We start from the raw sequence: 22,850 nt of genomic DNA, 5'->3' as shown, positions 1-22,850 counted from the left end.
AGTCTCACTCTCTTATTTGTCATTTCATTTCTGTCTTTGCATCAGAGTCACTTCTCTTTCTCCTCTTGTTTCTCTTTCTCCTTTCAAGCCTTTCCAGATTGAATTTTCGCCTCTAGCTAAAGATAAAACCGCCTGCTAAAAGAAGGTGGCAGTGTTGAGAGGTGGTATAGTAATTCTTCCTATGGCAAGACGAGACGGGTATTGCATTTTTCTTACCTGATTTTTTTTTTTTTCACATTTTCTGCCACTTTCCCCTCTGGTTTGACAACTCTGTCAATATTAAGGGTGTTTAATTTATTTTTTGTCATTCCCCCTTTCGTGGCCACGAGGCTGTTTGGTTAGTCCCTTTTCCGCCTCCCTCTTTGGCTGAGCTGGAGCAGACCTTCCTCCTCTTTGCCTTCGGTTTCCTCTTCCTCTGTGCCATTTTGCTTCTCTCCCACATTAAGCATTTCACAGCTGCGAGTTGTTACCTTGGTAACATATGTTTGTGAGGCCCTCCAGCACATTCCGTGGTGACCAATGACTCCTATGACGCCTCAGTAGAAATCTTTGTCCTTTTCTCTGACAAGAACCTCTGAAACTATTGTTATCCATAACCATGAGAACATATTTCCTCTGAAATATGGAGCTGGCATATTTTGAGTTGTTCAAGCCCAGGGACTGGATTTTATTCATGTTATTGCCCAAAACCAGGTAGTAAGTACTCAAAACCTAACTATTTAATGGAGTGCCTTTGTCTCTACTTGAATTGCGTTTTTTCCTTGAGACCCAATGCAGGGAATCCCCCATCCCAGGGTGTTTTTCTTTCCGATCTTTTCCCAGCAGGAACCTTTAAAAGCTTCCTCCAGTGGAATGCCTTAAGGGTCCTACCATTTCTGAGACAGAAACATGGTTGATCTCCCTTACTCTCCTGCAATTTACGGCTTGTTCCAGACATGAGAAATGACTCACATTTCCTTTGGGCAGTCAGAAGCAGATTTATGCATTTCCCTTTTCATTCTCATCCTCTTATCTTGACTTCCAGATAAGTAGATGTCTTTTAGCCAAAGCTTTGCTTTTGAGAAGAATGACTTTGGTTTTCCTCTCTCAGGTGTGAGCGGGGTCTGGACCATGCCATCCCCCACTATGTCACCATGTACCTGCCCCTGCTGCTGGTTCTCATGGCCAACCCCATCCTGTTCCAAAAGACAGTGACTGCAGGTAAATACTAGGGAAGCTCTCTGGGTACACGGCCACTGTGAGCGGCCCCATGCCTCGGGCTCAGACAGTGACACATGTCCTGGAATTCTCCAGGACAGTTGATCTCATTTGTCATCCTCTGGAGACATCAGCAGATCACAGCTTCAGAAAGTAAGCAGGTTCAATAAATGAAAATGTGCAGGCCTCTGCCCGCACAAGTTCTGTGCCATCGTTTGTTAGCTCAGTGCCAGGACTAGTTGACTTTTCACTTCTGTATTGGGGTTCTCCTGGGTTGGCTGCAGGAGTGCCCTTGGACGACTGTGGAGGTGCGAGAGGAAAAGAAGAAGAGAGGGGAGGGGGAAGGGGCTGAGTATGTACTGAGGCAGCTCCAGTCCCATAATGCACTTGGCTGATATTTTTTCTCAGATGGGCAGGAAACAGGAAGTGGAGCACAGGAAATGAGTCAAGGTCAATGGTTAGAAAAGGATAAGAGGAATGAAGTCGTTGACAACATGTCTGGGAAAGACTTCTAGGCTGGGGCTGGAGACCTGCAGTCCAGCCCCTACTTTCCCCTCAAGGAAGTGTGTCCTGGAGTGAGCCTCCCACCTCCTCAGGCTGCCAGAGATCTCTCAAGGACAGAATGGGAATAAGGAAATTTGCCTTAACTGAGAGGTCCTTTGAAGATCACCTGTTGATTGTTGAACTTTTTAAAAACATTGTTGAGAGTACTCTATCATTGGTAATATAAAATTATTGTGATTCTTTGGGCTATTCTCTTCATATCTACACTTTTTTTTTTCTTTTTATTGAGACAGAGTCTTGCTCTGTCACCACAGGCTGGAGTGCAGTGGTGTGATCTCGGCTCACTGCAACCTCTGCCACCCATGTTCAAGTGATTCTCATGCCTCAGCCTCCCGAGTAGCTGGGACTATGGGCACGTGCCACCACGCCCAGCTAATTTTTTTTGTATTTTTAGTAGAGATGGGGTTTTGCCATGTTGGCCAGGCTGGTCTTGAACTCCTGGCCTTGGGTGATCCACCCACCTTGGCCTCCCAAAGTGCTGGGATTACAGGCATGAGCCACCACGCCCGGTGCATATCTACATTTAAATATAGTGTGTTAAATATAGCATTTTTAAACAAAATCTCATCAAAAATAGTGATTTTAGCTGATAAATAGAAATGACTTATAGAAAAAAGACTGAAAAGAAATATACTAAGATGTTAACAGTGGTTATCTCTGGGTGGAGGGACCATGGGTCATTCATACTTCTCTAAACTTTTAAATATTTTCTAACTTGTCTATAAGAAGGAATCAAATCTTTTTTCAATATTTTAACAAGTGTGCACTATTTTTATTTTTATTTTTTTGAGATGGAGTTTCGCTCTTTTGCCCAGGCTGGAATGAAGTGGTGTGATCTCGGCTCACTGAAACCTCTGCCTCCCAGGTTCAAGCAATTCGCCTGTCTCAGCCTCCGAGTAGCTGGGATTATAGGCACCTGCCACTACACCCAGCTAATTTTTGTATTTTTAGTAGAGATGGGGTTTCAGCATGTTGGCCAGGCTGGCCTCAAACTCCTGACCTCAGGTGATCCACCTGCCTCAGCCTCCCAAAATTCTAGGATTACAGGTGTGAGCCACTGCACCTCTATTTTTATAACAGAGAAAATGAGCCTTTAAAAATATAGTTTCTGAACTAGGAACATTCAAATAAAATTGGGAATTTATTTGTTGAGACGGAGTCTTGCTCTGTCACCCAGGCTGGAGTGCAGTGGCATGATCTTGGCTCACTGCAATCTCTGCCTCCCGAGTCCAAGGAATTCTCGTGCACCAGCCTCCCGAATAGCTGGGATTACAGACGTATACCACCATGCCCGGCAAATTTTTGTATTTTTAGTAAAGATAGAGTTTCACCATGTTGGCCAGGCTGGTCTCAAACTCCTGACCTCAAATGATCCACCCACCTTGGCCTCCCAAGTGCTGAGATTACAGGTGTGAGCCACTGCACCCAGCCAAAATTGGGAGTTTAGTTCATAGTAATGTATCTGTGTTAATTTCATAGTTGTGAAGAACATCCCCATGGTTGCATAAGATGCTTACATTGAGGGGAATCTGGGTAAAGGGTATACAGGGACTCTCTGTGCCATCTTTGCAACTTTTATGCAAATCTAAAATTATTTCAAAGCAGAAGTTTAAAAATATGCATATTCGTTAGGGTCTATGAGGACTCCAACCTGGAAGTTGTGAGGAATGAATGTCAGTGACTTGCTTTGCTTCCTCCCCCTCTGGCCTTGCTTGTGGGCTCACACCTGCTTCCATTGCCTTCTCTGTCACTCCATAAACATGAATAATGAACACCACACATAGTTCCTTCTGTCTTCACAGTGGCCTCTTTACTTAAAGGAAGACAAGGCATTTACACGGAGAACGAGAGAAGGATGGGAGCTGTGATCAAGATCCGATTTTTCAAGATAATGCTGGTTTTAATTATTTGGTAACTTTTCTTCTATATATGTATATTTTTATTGCCAGTGGGAAGGGCTGTGGAAACAACTTGCCATGTTGCATGTGTGACTGGAAGTTCCAAAGGGAAGAGCCTTTGGGAAGGAAATCTTTGAGACTGTGCTAGGTGCCCTTTAAGGAAAGGCACAGAGGACAGGGGAGCAAGTCCAAAATTCATGAATTTCTGGAAAAACATTGAAATCTACTCAAATTATTTATAAAGCCCTTAGAAAACAAACACCCAAATTTAGTTTTGAAATGTCCCAACCATGTGCATTGCTGGGGTTAACCAAAACAAAGGGGTTGTTTATGCTTTTTTTTTTTTTTTTTTTTTTTTTTTTGAGACAAGGTCTTTCTCTGTCACCCAGGCTGGAGTGCAGTGGCGCAATCACAGCTCACTGCAACCTTGATCTTTAGGGCTCAAGTGATCTTCTCACCTCAGCCTCCCAAGTAGTCTCACTCTGTCACCCAGGCTGGAGTGCAATGGCACAATCTCAGCTCACTGCAACCTCCACCTCTCAGGTTCAAGTGATTCTCCTGCCTCAGCCTCCCGAGTAGCTGGGATTACAGGTGTATGCCACCACACCCAGCTAATTGTTGTATTTTTAGTAGAGTTGAGGTTTCACCACGTTGGCTAGGCTGGTCTCAAACTCCTGACCTCAAGTGATCCACTTGCCTCGGCCTCCCAAAGTGTTGGGATTACAGGCGTGAGCCACCACACTCAGCTGGTCATGCTTTATAAACTCACCCATTTGCCTCACTCCTGACACCAGAATTCCTGTACCTGACAGAGGGGCAAGGACACGTCTTTGGTCAAGAAGGTTGGAGAACGGCCTGAGCAGTTTGTCTCTCCTCATTTTTCCCCACCACTGGTATCCTGTCCAAACCTTTCAGGTGGATACTTTGAAAATAGACCTGTAACCAATGCAGAAACAAACAAACAAACAAACAAAACTGGAATCAGAACATGCTGCACTGTGGTGAATCAGTACCTTGCAGGACAGGGCAAGTACTTGTGATGTTAAAAATTCACCTGTGCTGGTCGTGGTAGCTCACGCTTTAATAGTTGGAGGCAGGAGTATTCCTTGAGGTCAGGAGTTCAAAACCATTGTGGGCAATTTAGTGAGACCTCCCACTCAACAATAACAACAATTAGCCAGGAATGGTGGCACATGCCTATAGTCCCAGCTACTTGGGAGGCTGAGGCAAGAGGATCACTTGAGCCTAGGAGTTCGAGGTTACAGTGAGCTATGATCATGCCACTGCTCTCCAGCCTGTGTGACAGAGCAAGACCTTGTCTCTAAAAAATAATAGTAATAATAATTCATCTGATATGAGCTTTGTTTGGACACCTTTCTTGGAGATATATAAATCATCTCCTACTAAAAATACACTCAGTTCAACATTTCATATTTCACTGAGCCACCTAAAATAACATTGAAAAATGCTAAAATAAGTCAAGAAAAAATTGTTTTGATCTCCATCAAAACTGTATGTTGTTCTTCAAAGAATGAATTCTGGGTTATTTGATACAGTGCTAGAACCTTACACCATGATGTGGTGTTGAGTGTTACCCTTGGAAGGATTTGCTGATCTGTGCTTTAGACTGAGAAAACGAATTTATTTTTTAAATTAAATTCTTAGTGTGCCGGTTCCTCTTAGTTTCATTTCTTTCTTTTTCTTTTTGAGACAGGGTCTCACTTTGTCCCCCAGGCTGGAGTGCAGTGGCACATTCATAACTCACCGCAGGCTTGATTTCCTGAGCTCAAGTGATCTTCCCGGGGCTCAAGTGATCCTCCCACCCCAGCCTCCCAAGTAGCTGGGACTACAGGTGTACACCACCACACCTGTTTAATTTTATTTTTTATTTTTTGTAGGGACGAGTTTCACTATGTTGCCCGGGCTGGTGTCGGACTCCTGGACTCAAGCAGTCCTCCTGCTTCAGCCTCCCAACGTGCTGGGATTACAGGAGGGGGCCATTGCACCTGGCCCTCTTAGTTTCTTACTGCAGAAGTGGCCATGTCTGTACCGAGAGTTAGTACTTTTAGGTCTTGGTAGAAATTCTTCTCTGACTCCCCAGCATTTAAAAACGAGTTTCATTGCATGTTCTCTTTACTTGTTGCCATTTTCTTTCTAATAGTTGGTTGTCGAATATCATCAATGAAAGCCTTTTATTCTATCTTGAGATGCAAACAGATATCAATGGAGGTTCTTTGAAACCTGTCAGAACTGCAGCCAAGACCACATGGTTTATTATGGTAGGTCAATCTGTATTGTATTTTAATTAGTTAATTTTTAATTAATGTATTTGTTTTAGAGACAAGGTCTCACTCTGTCACCCAGACTGGAAAGCAGTGGCACGACCATAGCTCACTGCAGCCTCAAACTCCTGGGCTCAAACAATCCTCCGTCTCAGCCTCCTGAGTAACTGGGACTACAGGTGTATGCCACCACCCTGGGCAATGTAGGGAGACCCCATCTCTTTTTTTAATTATCTAGATTTAACATTTTCTGTTTGAAAAAAAAAATCAGAAGAAAAAGAAGCAGTCAGAAGTACAATATATTGTATTCAAATACAGAATGAGTTAAATAGGCTCCTGGCCTTAGTGTGCTAGCTGGCTGCTTTGTTTGTTGTTGGGATCCTTATTAAATGCTTCAACTCTGGTCAATCAGTTTGGCGCAGTGTATCAAAGCTCCTGGCAGTCTCTCAATATCAGAGCACGGATCTTGAAGGAATGTTTCAGACCATGAAAAAGCCACACAGATGGATATATTCCTGGTAGCATTATCCTTCATAATTGTAAAGCATTATAGGCAACCCAGATTTCAAAAAAAAGACAGACAGACAGACAGAAAGAAAGAAAGAAAGAAAGAAAGAAAGAAAGAAAGAAAGAAAGAAAGAAAGAAAGAAAGAAAAATGGTTAAGTAAATTATGGTCTTTCATCTTGATGGAATATTACTCAGATGTTAAAAATGATGATTATGAAATCTCTGGTATTAACTGGGAAATCAAATATATACAATTATACCAATTACAACTAAAGAAAAACATGTTTATCTTTTTTCAATGAGGAAACAATGAAAAAAAAAGAAATAGAAAAAAATACACGTATTGGATGGACATACATGAAGAGAATGATGGGGTAGAAGTCCCATGGGCAGGCTGCCCCAGTGCTGTCATTCTCTCACCTTTATAAGAAGAAATGCACACGTGTTGTTGGCAGGGAGGTGCATATTGTGCTACACAGAATCCATATTTATATTGTTTTTGAAATGGGGAAAGGCTCATTCACAAAGACTTTCAAATGGAACCAGCACTGGCCCTTCCATCACTGCATGTGGTTTGGAGCTTGGCTGGGTTCCTCTGGTGAACTTTATGTGTCCTCAGCACACACGAGTGGAGGGATGTTTCCCAGACTCCGTCTGAGCCTCAGGAACCTTTATTACATCAAGTGCTCCGTTGGCAGCACAGGGTGGCAAACTGGGGAGAACAGAGGCCCCCAGGCTGCAGGAGGAGCTGGCTGTTCAGTCCCTGTGCTACAGCACTCCCTCTCCCCTTCTCCCACTGCTGCCCTCTTCTCCTCCCCCACCCTCCCCTCCCACTTTCTCCTTCTCCTGCCTTCCCTCCTCTCTCTCATCCTCTGTCCCCTCTCTTCCCTTCTCTACTCCAGCTCCTCCCCGCCCTCTCCTTTCCCCACCCCCCTCTACTTTCAGGCACCCTCGAAGGTACAGCACCTACTGTGGCCAATCTTCATCTTGCCCCAAACCAACCCACCAACCAGTCAACCAGCCACCAGCCAACCCATGGTCACTTCCAAGCGAGCCCAGCCCTGTGGGCATCCTGAGGGGAGTGTGTCACTCTGTGACAGCCCAGGGCTCTGACTCCTGCCACACTGCGCTGACTGCCATGTGTCTTTCTGTCCTCTCTCCAGGGAATCCTGAATCCAGCCCAGGGATTTCTCTTGTCTTTGGCCTTCTATGGCTGGACAGGATGTAGCCTGGGTTTTCAGTCTCCCAGGAAGGAGATCCAGTGGGAATCACTGACCACCTCGGCTGCTGATGGGGCTCACCCATCCCCGCTGGACTCCCGGGTGCCCCAGGAAAACCCTGCTTCCAAGAAGGTGTCTCGAGTGGGTGGGCAGACTTCTGATGAAGCCCTGAGCATGCTGTCTGAAGGTAATGCCCTGTTTGCCACAGCAGGTAGACTTTGGGGTCCCAGGGCTCCCCTTGGAAAGCCTTAGAGGATTCTTTGTCCCAGGCGCTGCCCTGTGCATGGTGCGGTGTTTAGCAGCACCCCTCATGTGGACTCACTAGCTGCCAGTTGCACTCGCCCAATTGTGACAACCAAAACTCTTTCCAGACATTGACATGTCTCTTGGGGGACCACACTGGCCCCCAGTTCACAACCAGTGTCTCAGAATAATTAGGCTTGGATCTAAAAATGTGATTTTTTTCCAGATGTTGTCTGAGCTAAATGCACACAAATACAAAACCAAAGACAAATACCACACAATCCCGTCATGCGGTGTACCAAAATAATGTTGAAATTTGGAGTAAGAAAAATAATATGTAGAAAGATGTCTGGAAATGGCTTAAGGAGTTCCATTTTCTTTTCCATTCCTACTATTCAAATACATTGAAGGGAGGCCAAGGCGGGTGGATCACTTGAGGTCAGGAGTTAGAGACAAGCTTGACCAACATGGTGAAACCCCATCTCTACTAAAAATACAAAAATAGCCTGGTGTGGTGGCTCATACCTGTAATCCCAGCACTTTGAGAGGCCAAGGTGGGCGGATCACCTCAGGTCAGAAATTCGAGACCAGCCTGACCAACATGGTGAAACCCCATCTCCACTAAAAATACAAAATTAGCCGGTGTGGTGGCACACGCTGTAATCACAGCTACTTGGGAGGCTGAGGCAGGAGAATCACTTGAACCTGGGAGGAGGAGGTTGCAGTGAGCTGAGATCGTGCCATTGCACTCAAGCTGGGGCAACAAGAGTGAAACCTCGTCTAAAAAAAACAAAACAAAAACAAAACCAAACAAATACACTGAAGGAAGGTTCACTTTCAGGTGACAAACTTGGTTTACTTTGAAGGCCAAAAAATATGCTGATGAACTAACTGATGAATTGATTCCATGATACAATATTGTCTGGTTGAAATTGGGAGTCACGAAGAGAAAGAGATGGTTCTGGCTGAAGCTAAAAGGCACACAGAGAGGCTGTATTTACAGACTTTCCATCTGGTACAAATAGTTCATGAAGCATGAGGAACCCACCAGCTGGATCTGCTGTTAGTCTGTAGAGTTACTGATACCATCTGGGGAATGAAGCCAAAAATGTTATCTTGAATTGTTTGGCTTTGTATTCCCATCCTGGTGTTTCAAAGTGGCCGAGCAGATATTTGACAGTCAAATAAAACACTAGAAATAACAGTAAAAGTCCCCTGCACCCCACCCCAATCACCACCACCAAACAAAATCCATCAGCATTTCCTTACCTCCGCTCCCTCCAGCAAGCTGTTGCCTAGATCTGCCGCTCAAAGGTTGGATGTTTTCACACAGAGGTTTTAGCAAAAGCAAATAAAGATCCAATAGAAAAATAAGCAGGGCAGCCATTCCTGGAGGCTGCTGTCTGTGAGGGCTCCCTGCTTTTGTTTTTGTTTTTTGAGACAGGGTCTCCCTCTGTTACCCAGGCTAGAGCACAGTGGAAGGAACACGGCTTACTGCAGCCTCCACCTCCTGGGCTTAAGCAATCCTCCCACCCGAGCCTCCTGAGTAGCTGGGACTACAGGTGCACACCACCATGCCTAGTTTATTTTATTTTTTAGTTTTTGGAGACATGAGGTCCCATTATGTTGCCCAGACTAGTCTCAAGTGGTCCTCCTGCATCAGCCTCCCAAAGTGCTGGGATAATAGGCTTGAGCTACTGCACCCGGCCCCTTGGCTTTTTAAAAACTTTGAGATATAATTCACATACCACAAAGTTCACCCCTTTAAATGGCACATTTCAGTGGTTGTGCACACGTCACCGCTATCTAAGTCAGAACATGTTCATCATTGCAGAAAGAAACCCTGTGTCCCCAAGGAGCCATTTCCCATCTCTTCTCCCCAGCCCCTGGCAACCATGAATCTCCTTTCTGTCTCTATGGTTTTGCTGTTCTGGATCTTACATAGAAAGGGCGTTGTGTAATATTTGTCCTGTTGTGTCTGGTTTCTTTTACTTCGGATACTGTTTTCTAGATTCACCCATGTTGTAGCAGGTGTCAGAACTTCATTCTTTTTATGGATTGATAATATTTCATTGTATGGATACACCTATTCTTTGATTTATTTATTTACTTACTTATTTATGAGACAGGGTCTCACTCTGTTGTCCAGGCTGAAGTGCAGTGGAACGAACATGGCTCACTGCAGCCTTGATCTCCTGGGCTCAAGCAATCTTTCCACCTCAGCCTCCTGAGTAGTTAGGACCACAGGCAGGTGCCACCATATCCTGCTAATTTTCTTTGGCTTTATGTGTGTGTTTTTTAAAAATTTATTTTGAAGAGTTGGGGTCTCCCTATGTTGCCCAGGTTGGTCTTAAACTCCTGTAAATGATCCTCCCACCTTGGCCTCCCAAAGTGCTATGATTATAGGCCTCAGCCACTGCACCTGGCCCATTCTAATTCTGTTAATAACGACTTATGACTGCCCCAAACTCTACCAGGCTGTGTGCTAGGAGCTGAGTGGGGTGGAGATACTGGAGATGTGCCAACCTGGCCCTCAAGGATCTCACAGTCTATTGGAGAAAATTAAAATATTTTAAAAAATCATTCTATTCTAATAATAGAACAATCAATGAAAATAGCAATTGGAGAAAACATTGGAGGAAAAGGAAAGAACAAAAGGAAAGCCTTTTGAGAAAAACGAGAAATACAATCAGTATTTTTTAATTGTGGGAAGAATTCCTGTAAAAATGGCAGCTGCCAATTCAGAACTCCAAGTGACATATTGTTAGGTAACATCTGTCAGGCTTTTTGAGGACAGAGCTTGAACCACAGACTGAGTTTTCAAAATTAACAACAAACGTCTGCAAAAGTATAAAGTGGCCTGGCCTGGTAGTATGAACCTGTATTCCCAGCTACTCAGGAGGCTGAGGAAGGAGGATCATTTGAGGCCAGGAGTTGGAGTCCAGACTGGGCAACATAGTGAGACCCCATCTCTTAAAAAAAAAAGTATAAAGTGGTGGTGGTACTGAGGTGGTGGTTAGGGTCATAAGTTTGCATCTAGTCACCCTTCGAATATCTTAAAATTGCCCATAACATGCAGTCATTACCATTTTGTATGGTAACCCTATGCAGGAATTTGCATACATTAATCTAAAAAGAATTAAAAAGGCTTTTATTCAGAAATTAAAATTAATTTGCTGCCTAGGACACCTCACATTTTTTAATATTTCCACATCTGACTTTTGGCTCTCATCACCATTGTATTGTTTGGGGACAGTTTTAGGATCCCTTCTAAATCTTTCCTGGTGGGTATGTCTCTGGGGCCACTTACCTGTCACCCCAGAATGTGCTTCCCTTCTGCCAGTGGCGGGGGAAACGCAGGTGTCATTCAGATTTTCCTACCAGAGCTTTACCAGCTTGCAGGCAGCAGGATCCCTGGGACTATGTAAATCCTCACCTACTCACCCTGCCATACCTCCCCAGCCCCTCACTAAGTAGAGGTGAATTTGGGTAAGTTAAGTGTGCATCAAATACTACTTCTGTGCATAAAGTCAAGGAAAACCCCTTACCAGAGCCGCTTTCCTATTGGCTACACCTGATCATTACTATGGCCGATACAGAAAAAAGTTAGCCATGGGCTTCTCCCTATGTAGACCATGGAGATAAAGTTCAACTTGTTCATCATACCCTTCAGACCCTACTGCTTTTGGTTTCACTACAAGACCAGTAGGCTGGCATTGAGCTTTATTAAGTATCTGATATGGTGTCTGGAACTTACTAAGTACTTCACACAAGTTAACTGAATTTCGTCTTAAGCAAATATTCAACACCATTTTAGCCGGGATAGGTGAGTGTTCCTGAGAAGTGTAATTTGTGAAACTCACAAGTAAGTAAGCACAATACTATTTTTTATTTTTAAAAACCTGTGAAGAGTTAAAGGAACATAGGCAATGCAGGACTACGTTGGTTTTGGAACACTGGTGAGTTCCTGGAGCAGGTGATGTGCGGGCCGGGTCTTACATGATAGAACAGCATGGGCAAAGAGGAGACAGAAAATTCAGATGAGGAAGACGCGGTGTTGAGTTAGCACAGGAAGTCTACGTCTTGTTTGGGGACGACTGTGGCTCAGCGTGGTACGGAGGTCTTGCGGGAAGCTGGAGAAGTGGTGAAGGGTTTATAAAGATTCTGCTAAGGCATTTGGGCTTTATCCGGTGGCCAGTGAAAGGCCAGTTAAGGTTTTTAAGTGGAGAGACACTGCAGTTTGCTTGTAGGACCAGCCCAGTGCCTGGGCATGGGAGAAAACACGTAATGCATCGTGTTTTGTGATTGTGGCAGCAGTTTCCATTGAGGGGATCTGTGTCTCCGCTTAGGAAGGCGGAGAGCTGCTGGATGGAGCTGGGTTCCACACCCCGTCACCATTGTGCCTTGTTGCTGAACACTCTCTGCTCATCAAGTCGAGGTGTCTGGATCTGGGAGAATCCTGAAGAGAGTCATTATTAGGGGAGGATTGTGCACCTGAACAGCTTTTGACTCCCTAGATGTGCAGGCACCCAGCTCCTGGACCTGCGCTGGCTCTCAGGAGACCCAGCCCCTTGGTACCTCCTGGTTTCCCTCCAGGGAGCGAGCCAGGGGGGCATGGCCTAGCAGGAGGGGTGGGGCCTGGGTGGAGCTTATAGGGCCTGGCTGGGACTGTGTTTTGGGGTGGGGCCTGGTGAGAGGGAAGGGGCAGAGTCTGGCAGGAGGGATGTGGCTACTAAGGGCAGGGCATTTCTGGTGGGAGCAAGAGTATAGATCTTTCCTGGAAGACGAGTGTGCTAGTACACAAACTTGCAAGATTTAGGGATCATCCTGGGGAGAAGCCCAGGCCGGTGAGGCTGAGGCTTAGGGCTTGTTGGGAGTGGAGGGGTCGTGGTTAGGATAGAACACAGGTGCTATGTTCCCACACAGGTGGGGCGAGGCCCATTCAGAGCCCAGGAACATGGCCAGAAAGGAGCATAGCTGTCTCTCCCACAATGCCTTTTATCTCCCCAATTCCATACCACACCCACCCCGCCATTCTTGGTTCGACCCTCAATCCTCCCTACTCTCCCACAATTCTGTTTCTCTCATAATTCCCTGTCTCTCCCACAATTCCGTGTATCTCCCTGTATTTTCCCCAATTCTGTATTTCTCCCAGAGTTCCATGGCTCTCCCATAATTTGGCATTCTTTCCCACAGTCACCTGTCTGTCTCACAATTCTTTTTTCTCTCATAATTCCCTATTTCTCTCACAACAACATTCCCCTAACAATTGTTTTCTCCCACAATTCTCCATTCTATTTTTTCTTGAAAATCTGTTTTCTTCTATAACCTATTTTCTTTTTCGTTCTTTTTTTTTTTTTTTCTGAGACGGAGTTTTGCTCTTGTTGCCCAGACTGGAGTGCAATGGCGTGATCTCAGCTTACCACAACCTCCGCCTCCTGGGTTCAAATGATTCTCCTGCCTCAGCCTCCTGAGTAGCTGGGATTACAGGCACCTACCATCACGCCCAGCTAATTTTTGTATTTTTAGTAGAGATAGGGTTTCACCATGTTAGCCAGGCTGGTCTGGAACTCCTGACTTTGTGATCTGCCCACCTCGGCCTCCCAAAGTTTTGGAATTACAGGCGTGAGCCACCACATCAGGCCTCTTCTATAATCTATTTTCTACCACAATCTGTCTCTCCTGCAGTTCTCCATTCTCCACTCTAATTTGTTCTCTCCCACCAGTATCCATTCTCTACCACAATTCCGGCCTGTCCCTCAATTCCTCCTCTTTCCCATAATTCTCCATTCTTCCCAATAATCTTTTTTTTTCCCCACAGTTCTCTTTCTCACAATACCTTGAGTCCCCCACAATCCTAATCTTTCCCACAATTCCTCGTTTCTCCCACAATCCCTTTTTACAATTTTTCATAATGCCGTGAATCTCCCATAATACCTGGAATCTCCTACAAGCCTTGTCTTTCCCACAATTCTGTGTTTCTCCCATGGTACCTTGAGTCTCCCACAACCCCCATCTTTCCCATGATTGCTTTTTTCTCCCACAATACAGCTTCACAATTTTCCATAATGCCTTGTGTTTCCCACAATACCTTGTGTCTCCCACAATCCTTGTCTTTCTCCAGCAATTTCCTGTTTCTCCCACTGTACCATATTTCTCTAACAATTTATTCTTTCCTACATGTCTCTTCTTTCTCTCAGAATTTGCCATTCTTTTTTTTTTTTTTTTTTTTTTTGAGATGATGTCTCATTCACTCTGTTGCCCAGGGTGAGTACAGTGGCACGACCTCAGCTTACTGCAACCTCCACCTCTTGGGCTCAAGTGATTCTTGTGCCTCAGCCTCCAGAGTAGCTGGGACTACAGGAGCACGCCACCATGCCTGGCTAATTTTGTATTTTTAGTAGAGGTGGGGTTTCGCCATGTTGGCCAGGCTAGTTTCAAACTCCTGACCTCAAGTGATCTGCCCACTTTGGTCTCCCAAAGTGCTGGGATTATAGATGTGAGTCACCGTGCCTGACCAATTCTCCATTCTTCTATTTCAGAAATCTTTCTTTTATAATTGTATTCTCTCTATACCACATTCTCTCTGCCCTGTAATTCCATTTCTCCTACAACTAATTCTGCACCATAATTCCTTTTCTCCCAAGATTCAGTATTCTCTCCCGCCATTTCCTGCTTTTCCCACAATTGCAGCTCTTTCCCACAATTCTGTATTCCCACCCATAGTCCTGTATGTTTCCTACAAGTCTGTCTTTCTCACAATGCCTTGTTTTCCCATACTTCTTTGTTTCTCCCACAACTCTCTGTTCTCCACAATTCCTGTCCTTCACACAATTCCCTGCTCTCCCATAATTCCTTATTTCTCCCACAATCTTGGTCATTCCTACAATCCTCTGTTTCCTCCCATAATTCCCTGTTCATCTCACAATCCCTGTCTTTCTCATGGTTCTCTGGTCTCTCCCACAGTTCCCTGTTTCTCTCATTCAGTCCCCATTTATCCAACAATCTTTGTCTTTGCCACAGATTCTCTATTTCTCCTACAATTTTTTATTCTTATCTTTCACAAATCTCCTTTTCTATAATTCTGCTGTCTATTGTCTCACATGCAGTTCTTTTATAATTTTTCATTTTCTGCCATAATTTCTCTCCCCAAATTCAACATTCTCCTTCACAATTCCTGACCTTTCCTCACAATTTCATCACCTTCCCATAACTTTCTAGTCTTTCCCATTAATCCTTTGTGCCTGGCGCAGTTCTCTTTTCTGCAATATCTTGCCTTCCACAATTCCTTTCGTCCACAATTCCTTATATTGCCCACAATTACCTATTCCCTCCCACAATTCTCTGTTCTCTGCTCTCTCTCACAAATTTCTATTCTCTCCTACTATTCCATTTTCTCCCATGATTTTTTTATTCCTCACACTTCCCTGGCTCTCTCCAAATTCCCTTTCTGTCTCACAGTGCCTCATTCTCACTAAAATTCTTATTTTTTCTACATTTTTCTTTTCTCTTCCAAAATACCCTGTCTTTCCCATAATCCTTTTTCTCTTGTAAGTCTCGGTTTTCCACCATTTTTTCCCCCATGATTCTGTCCTTTCCCATAATTCTTTCCTCTCCCTCCAAATTCTGTTCCCTTCCACACTTTCCCATTATCCTCCATATTTCTCCATCATTCTTGTACATCTCCATGGTTTCTCTTCTAAGATTCTCCTTCCTTTTTTTTTTTTTTTGTTTTTTTTGTTTTTTTTTTGTTTTTGAGACAGACTCTTGCTCTGTTGCCCAGGCTGGAGTGCAGTAGCATGATTTCAGCTCACTGCAACCTCTGCCTCTCAGGCTCAAGCAATTCTCCTGCCTCAGGCTCCCTAGTAGTTCCAGCTACTTTTTTTGTATTTTTCGTAGAGATGCGGTTTCACCATTTTGGCTAGGCTAGTCTTGAACTCCTGACCTCAAGTGATCTGCCCACCTTGGCCTCCCAAAGTGCTGGGATTACAGGCATGAGCCACAGCGCCCAGCCTAAGATTCTCCTTTCTCTATCACATTTTGTCTCTCCTACAAATTCTCTTTACCCAAATTTCCTTTGTGTCTCACAAAGGAAATTATTCTCCCCAGAATTCCAATTTCCCCACTCCTTTCTGTTCTGTCCCACAATTCTCTATCTCTCCCACAATTCCTTCTTTTCCACAGTTCTCGCTCAATTCCCCCACTATTTCCTGTTTATGATTTTCCATAACTCCTTGCGTCTCCCACAATACGTTAAGTCTCACACAATTCCTTGTGTCTCCTAATTCCTTGTGATTGTCAAAATTCCTCTTATTGCTAACAGTTCCCCATTCTCTTCCACAGTTCTCCATTCTCCCCCATAGCTCCCATCTCTTCCCGAATTCACTTTCCCAAATTCACTTTGTCTCCTGTAATTCCTCATTTTCCCCAGAATTCTCATTATTTCCCACAATCATCCTCCCTCATAATCTTTTATCTCTCTCACAGTCCCTTGTTTTTCTCACAATTTCTGTCTCCCTGTTGTCCTTTGGATGTTATTTAGCCTTTTCTGTGTGTATACCTGGATTTTAATAACCCACTGAAACAGAAGTCTGTTGGGATATGGAATTTAAAAAATAAAAAAGCTTTTGAAATATAAATAAGTGTTCTTTCAAAGCACTTCTTTCAAGACAGCAAACACCCAAAGCCCCAGCCCTTCCCCTTCGCGTGCCTGTTACCTTCTCATAGTTTCAACGGAGCCCTGTTGATTCATTCAAATACTGACAGCAACAAGTGAGTGGGAGAGAGTGGGGTGCTTTGGACCAGTTGGAGCTTGTTTCCACAAGTAAGCTGTAGAGATAAATGTGGGCACGTGGAGGAAGGTAGGAAAGGCAGAAGTACCTGTGAGGGACAGACCCTTTTCTGGAACAGGAGGAGTCATACTTCAAACAGGAGCCTTTGGGGCACTCAGTGGGCTGCCTTTCAAGGCTGCTTCTTTTCACTGCCTCTGAAAAGCCATCATGTTAGCATGGACTTCTCTTCCCCTCCATAATTTGCAAAATTTATAGTAAGCTGTTAGACCAGCCCCCTCCCAATGGTAAGGCCCCTTATCTAGCACCATGCATACACAGAATTTTTTCAGCAGCCTATTCTCCAAGTAGCACCCTGAGACACTGCCCAAGAAATGGACATTATTCCACTCCTCTGCAAAACCCACCCAGCTCACGTGAAGTCTCAGCTTGGGCTCTAGGAGATCAGCTTTCCCGTCAGTGGTCTGCTGTTACTTCCCCTCTCCCTAAAAGTAACACCTGGTATCTCCATCAACTGTAGTTGCTATGAAGGTGTGGAAGAGAACATACCCTAGGGCCTTGGACTTTGTTGAGCTGGCCAGATCAAATTTAACACCTTGAAGTGGAGTTGGGCCAGGTGTCATGTTTTCTGTGGTTCATGCTCAGTGCCCGCTGGTTGGGGTTTCAGTTCTAGGACTTCAAAGTTTTCAGGGGATCTGAGAAAGGCAGTTGAGGGCACAAGGTACATCCAATATACAGTCATGCATCCCTTAACGATGAAGATACATTCTGAGAAATGCATGTTAGGCAATTTCATTGCTGTGTGAACACCGCAGAGTTCACTTAAACAAACCTAGAGGGTATACCCAACTACATACCTGGGCTAGATGGTATAGCCTCTTGCTCCTAAGCTACAAACCTGTAAAGCATGTTACTGCACTGAATACTGTAGGCAATTGTAGCACAGTAATACTTGTATATATAAACATGGCTAAATATAGACAAGGTACAGTACAAATGCAGTATTATAATCTTATGGGACCACTGTCATATATGTGGAATGTTGTTGACCAAAAGGTTATTATGTGGTGCATGGCTGTATGTCCAAATCTCAGAACTGCATGGGGCCGAGAGAATACAAACAACCTGCCTGGACTTGCAAGGCTCATTAAAGGGGCCATGAGGAAGGGGGCTGGCCCTCGGGTACCATGAGGTCACTGGGATGTGCATTTCCTGCAGGGATGTTAGATCTTCACAGATTTTGCAACAATTGGGAATTAGTCAACATCTTCCAACAGCCTAGTTGAATTATCTTCTCAGAGACTTGCTCAGCCAGCATGTTCCCTGCTCACAGAGACCTTTAAGACCAGCAGAGAAAACCCTTGGAAATTCAAGGCTGCTGGAAAGCACTCATTGAACTGAGCACAGGCAGGCTGAACTGGGGCAGCTCCCTCCCAGCAGAATTTGCTTCAAGAAAGTTGTCATGCGTAAATATTCTCTTCTGTGGAGCCCTAGGGAGAGGATGAAAGCACTAGAAATTCTTCAAAGCCACAGGACCCAGAACATGTCCCAAAGTGTGAGGTCACGGGGGAGTGTCCTCAGTCCAGGCCTTGATCACAAGCCACCATGTGACACCCCAGCCCAGAGTCTATTTGAAAAGAACCACAGAAATCACAAATGAGTTCCCATGAATCCAGATGTCCTCATAAACAGTGTGTGACCCTGTTAGAATCAAGTCTTTTTGAAGTGCCACCAGCCCCCTTCCAGCAAGAATGTTGCTCCGGAACTGGAAGGCTCCTTTAGAAGTTTTCCCAGCTGGTGTCTGGGCTCCAGGAAAAGCAGGTTCACCACACTAACAAAGCCACCCTCTCCACCATCCTTGTCGGCTACCCAGACTCTCCTCAGGATCTGGCTGGGCGATCTACAGCCAGATCCATCCTCCCCACATCCTTGAATCCCTTTACCTGCTCTTCAAGCAGCTCATCACACTTGATCTGAGTTACTCAGACCAAGATTATCCAGGACTCATCTTAATCCAGACCTGAGAGGAAGATCTGAGTGCCATGTCCTCCCACAGCCCATAGTGCTTGTATGTGTGTGGGCAGGTGCATGTGTATGTGTTGGGGGGACACATATTGCAATTGCCTTTTTTTTGAGGTGGGATCTCACTCTGTTGCCCAGGCTGGAGTGCAGTGGCATGATCACAGCTCACTGCAACTTCAAACTCCTGGGCTTAAGAGATCCTTCCACCTCAGCCTCCCAAGTAGCTGGGACCACAGGCACATGCAATCATGCCTTTTTAAAAAAAAAAAAAAAGAGATAGGGTCTGTGTTACTCAGACTGGTCTCACACTCAAGTGATCCTCCTGATTCGGCCTCCCAAAGTGCTAGGGTTACAGCTGGAGCCATCGCGCCCAGCCCACACTTGCCTTCTTGGTAATATTGTCATCTCTTGCTATAGCTCAGGCTTCCCTAATCCTTTCCAAGCACATCTCTCCTGATGTCTCAAGTTCTCACTTCCTCTTTTCTATATAAGTCTAATGTTTCTTTTTTTTTTTTTTTTTTTTTTTGTTCCTTAATATGTCCTCTCAAACTCTGCATGTATCTTTTAAAATTGTGCTTGTTCCTGCCCTTCTTTATACTCATGTCTTAATGAGTGCTCCAAGGTACTAGTGCTGCATCCCGTTGCTGTCAAGGCACCTACATGACTGTACTGACCCATTCCCCATGTTTATTGGGCATCCTCTACATGCCAGGTGTTGTCTGGGGCATTAGGCACACTATGGTGACTAAGACACATTCCCTGTCCACTGAGACTCTCTGCTCTAGTGGCAGAGACAGGATGGAAAACACAAATAATGACATTGTATTCCAGCCAGGTAGTGGGACATGCCATGAAGAAAAACCAGGGAGGAGGTAGGGGCATGGTTTTAGAGAGGGTATCATGAGTCTCCCTGAGCATGACGTAATATTAGAATTGAGACCTTAATGAAGTGTAGGAGCCATGAGAAAATCAGAAGAGCTTTACAGGCAGAAAAAGAGAGGTGCAAATGTCCTGTGGCAGGACCAAGCCTGGAGTGAGAGGGAGAGAGGCAGTGTGCTTAAGGGTGTGAGGGAACTGAGAGGGACACAGACTAAGCTGCGATTGTCAGGAAGGCCCATGGGTGGAGGGCTTTGGAGGCTTTTTGGAGTGCAGTCACTTGCCCCATCTGTTGTTAGGAAGGCCACCCTCTGCTGTGTCTTCTACCTTTGTATTCCCCACTTAAAGCCTATAACCTGTGTTGCGGCTGGAGCAAGTACTCTAGGATATTTGGGGATTGAAAGAATAATTCTGACATTGGTTCCAAAGGGTCTCACAGATTCTGAAGGAAGATGTGTTGCTGGAATTGATGCAGGATTTTATTCTTGGTCACTTTGCAAGCTGGGGACCTCTGGCTGGTGATGCCCCGCCCAGGCCTCGCTCGGCCATGCTACCTGTCGCAGCAGACGGCCTGCCCACCCGGCTCGCCTGGGCCAAGTCTGGCTTGCACACCAGTTCTCAAGTTCTTGTCCCATGCCCAAGAAGAATGAGGATGCACTGACTATAGAAGAGTGAGCAAGGCAGGGAGTTTTGAGTAATGAAACTGCTTTCAGCAGAGAGGGGATGCAGGAGTGGTCCCCCTACCAGAAGGCAGGAAGGTTTCCCTAATGTGGCTGAGTCCAGGGCTTTTATGGGCTCGGAATTGGGGAGGGGCAGGCCTTAGGTAGTATTGGAAAAGGGAATGTTCAATTGGTTAAAAGGCATTATTCAGAAAGAATCAATTGAGAAAGGACAGGAACAGAAGTTCTCACTTTGGGTTGCAGGTTTCATCTGGGACCAGCAGTCCAGTCTTTCAGCCTTCAGGCTGTTTTTGGCTTGAAGGTGGGGTTGAAACCCCAAACCAGATCTGCCTAGGCATTTGGCTGCCTCCTATCACTATCAGAATGATGACTGACATCCAGGATTACTCTTTCAATGGGAGTGGTGTTAACTTTCATACTGCTGATTGCTGCCTACATTTTTCTCCCTCTCTGTAGTGTGTTTGCTTTTTGTAAATCTTGTCACATTCTGGAAGGAGGACAGGAGAAAGGGGAAAATTGATTAATAGAGAAAGAAAACAGGACAAAAGGAAATAACAATGAAATCAAAGAAAGCCAGGTAGAATTAGCCCCACATAGTTAAAATGGATTAGTAGTTTGGCTTTGGGCTTTCAAGATGGGGAGTAAAGAGAAAAATGTGACCAGTTACAAGATTCTTCATGATTTAAAAGAAAACATTGTGCATGGAAGCAAACTGCCCTGAAATCCAGGCCTGAGAAAAATGTCTCCAGCAATTTCTCATGAAGGGAATGCTAAGCATATTTGGACAAATACATTCTGGTATTTACAAAAATATCATTCGTCACTTTATCATCTTATCTAGGGTCACAATCAGAACAAATGAGCCCAATTTGACAGAGTTACCAGGCATGTACTACTGTGTATTTAGTTGGGCATTGAGAGATGAGTTTTCCATGAGTAGAGTTAGATGCTGACAGGGAGGAGCTACTTGCTAAAACCATATGGCATCGTCCATGAAAAGACAATTGGGAGGTGGCGTAGTTTTACAGAGTGGTGGTCTCCCTCCCTTTGGGCACTTCCTGGAATTGAGTGTAGGTAGCCAGGCAACCATAGGGTCCCTGTTGTGTGAGTTACCGTCCTCAGTAGAAGCTGTACCAGTGGTCACAAGAGTGTGCTCTGCTCCTAAATCAAACAGCATGTGTCCTGGGGCTCCGAAACCTTCCTAAACCATCAGTTGTGTCACCTGCAGCATCTGTGCCGCAGTCACCTATCAACTAGCCTAGATGATTCTGTAGGGCTTGTTTCATCCATTGTAATGATTTAGTAAAATGTAGATGGAAAGTTGATGTAGATTTCCACACCTCCTTTTCTTTTTTTTTTTTTTTTGCAGATGAGATGAATGCTAGGACTTTGACCAAAGTTGGTACATGAAAAACTCCATGCACTGAATACTGAGCATTTTCTGAAGCTGATGACAAACCTGTTAGGATGCAGACACTGTCACAGTCTTTTGTCTTTTCCTCTCCAGGTTCTGATGCCAGTACAATTGAAATTCACACTGCAAGTGAATCCTGCAACAAAAATGAGGCTGACCCTGCTCTCCCAACCCATGGAGACCTATGAAGGGGATGTGCTGGGGGTCCAGATCCCATATTCCTCAGACTCTGTAATTCTTGTTCTTTAGAACTGTGTTCTCACCTTCCCATCACTGCACTGCCAAAGTGTAGCAGCCCCCAAACCTTGCTCTCATCACCAGTTAGAGCTTCTTCCCGAAGAGCCTTTAGGATAGGAGAAATGATTCATGCATATGCGTGTGGGAATGGAAGAGCCCCCTCCAGACCACTCTACAGCTTCTCTACCCTCTTAGTTGCCACTAGGAAGTTTTCTGAGGCTGGCTGTAAAGTAAGTGTAAGGTCCAAGTCCTTGGGAAAGTAGTTAAATAAAATAGTTATGACTAGGCTCCCAGCCTGACTTGGATTCTGTCTTAACACTTCTAGCAAAAGAAAATGTATGTACAGTTATGCATTGCTTAATGATGAGGATGAGTTCTGAGAAATATATCGTTAGGTGATATCACTGTTGTGTGAATACCATAGAGCATACTTACACAAACCTAGATGGTACAGGCTACAGCACACTTATGCTATACGGTAGAGCCTATGGCTCCTACACTACAAACCTGAACATCATGTGACTGTACCAAATACTGTAGACAACTGTAACACAGTGGTATTTGTGTATCTAAACATACCTAAACATAGAAAAGTTGCAGTAAAGATGTGATTTCTAGAGGAAATGCTCTTGACTAAGCTTATTGATGATGCCAAACAGCAGCAAGGTAGAGATGCAGCAGAATGAATAGGGAACCAGGGCCCCGTGGAGCAGCAGCACAGCCTGGCCTCCTAACACACACTAGGGGGCAGAGAAGACAGCATGACTTTGCTCACAAATTTAGCCTCATGCTGTGTTGAGTAATGACATAGTCTAAGGAATACTTAGAACCTGACTAATGCCCATATTTCCATCATGGTCATTAAGATATATGAAGGAACTTCAAAAGTTTTCAATAAACTTCAAAAATTTCACTGAAAT

The 22,850-nt window shown here is 44.7% G+C and overlaps 1 protein-coding gene across 1 annotated transcript in view; it reads left to right on the top strand.

Moving 5' to 3' along the window:
- The window catches only part of GPR143 (G protein-coupled receptor 143), a 41,677-nt gene extending 19,459 nt beyond the window's left edge, over positions 1–22,218 (top strand). The window contains exons 5-9 of the mRNA XM_001090139.5: positions 1,091–1,200; positions 3,564–3,672; positions 5,821–5,938; positions 7,613–7,856; positions 21,787–22,218. Of these exons, the coding sequence (XP_001090139.2) occupies positions 1,091–1,200; positions 3,564–3,672; positions 5,821–5,938; positions 7,613–7,856; positions 21,787–21,881 (676 nt within the window). The 3' untranslated portion in view covers positions 21,882–22,218. The remainder of the gene's footprint in view (positions 1–1,090; positions 1,201–3,563; positions 3,673–5,820; positions 5,939–7,612; positions 7,857–21,786) is intronic.
- The last annotated feature ends 632 nt before the right edge of the window (positions 22,219–22,850 follow it).

Source organism: Macaca mulatta, chromosome X, assembly GCF_049350105.2.
Source record: "Macaca mulatta isolate MMU2019108-1 chromosome X, T2T-MMU8v2.0, whole genome shotgun sequence".
NCBI lineage: Eukaryota > Metazoa > Chordata > Mammalia > Primates > Cercopithecidae > Macaca > Macaca mulatta.
This window is presented reverse-complemented; position numbering and strand designations above follow the sequence as displayed.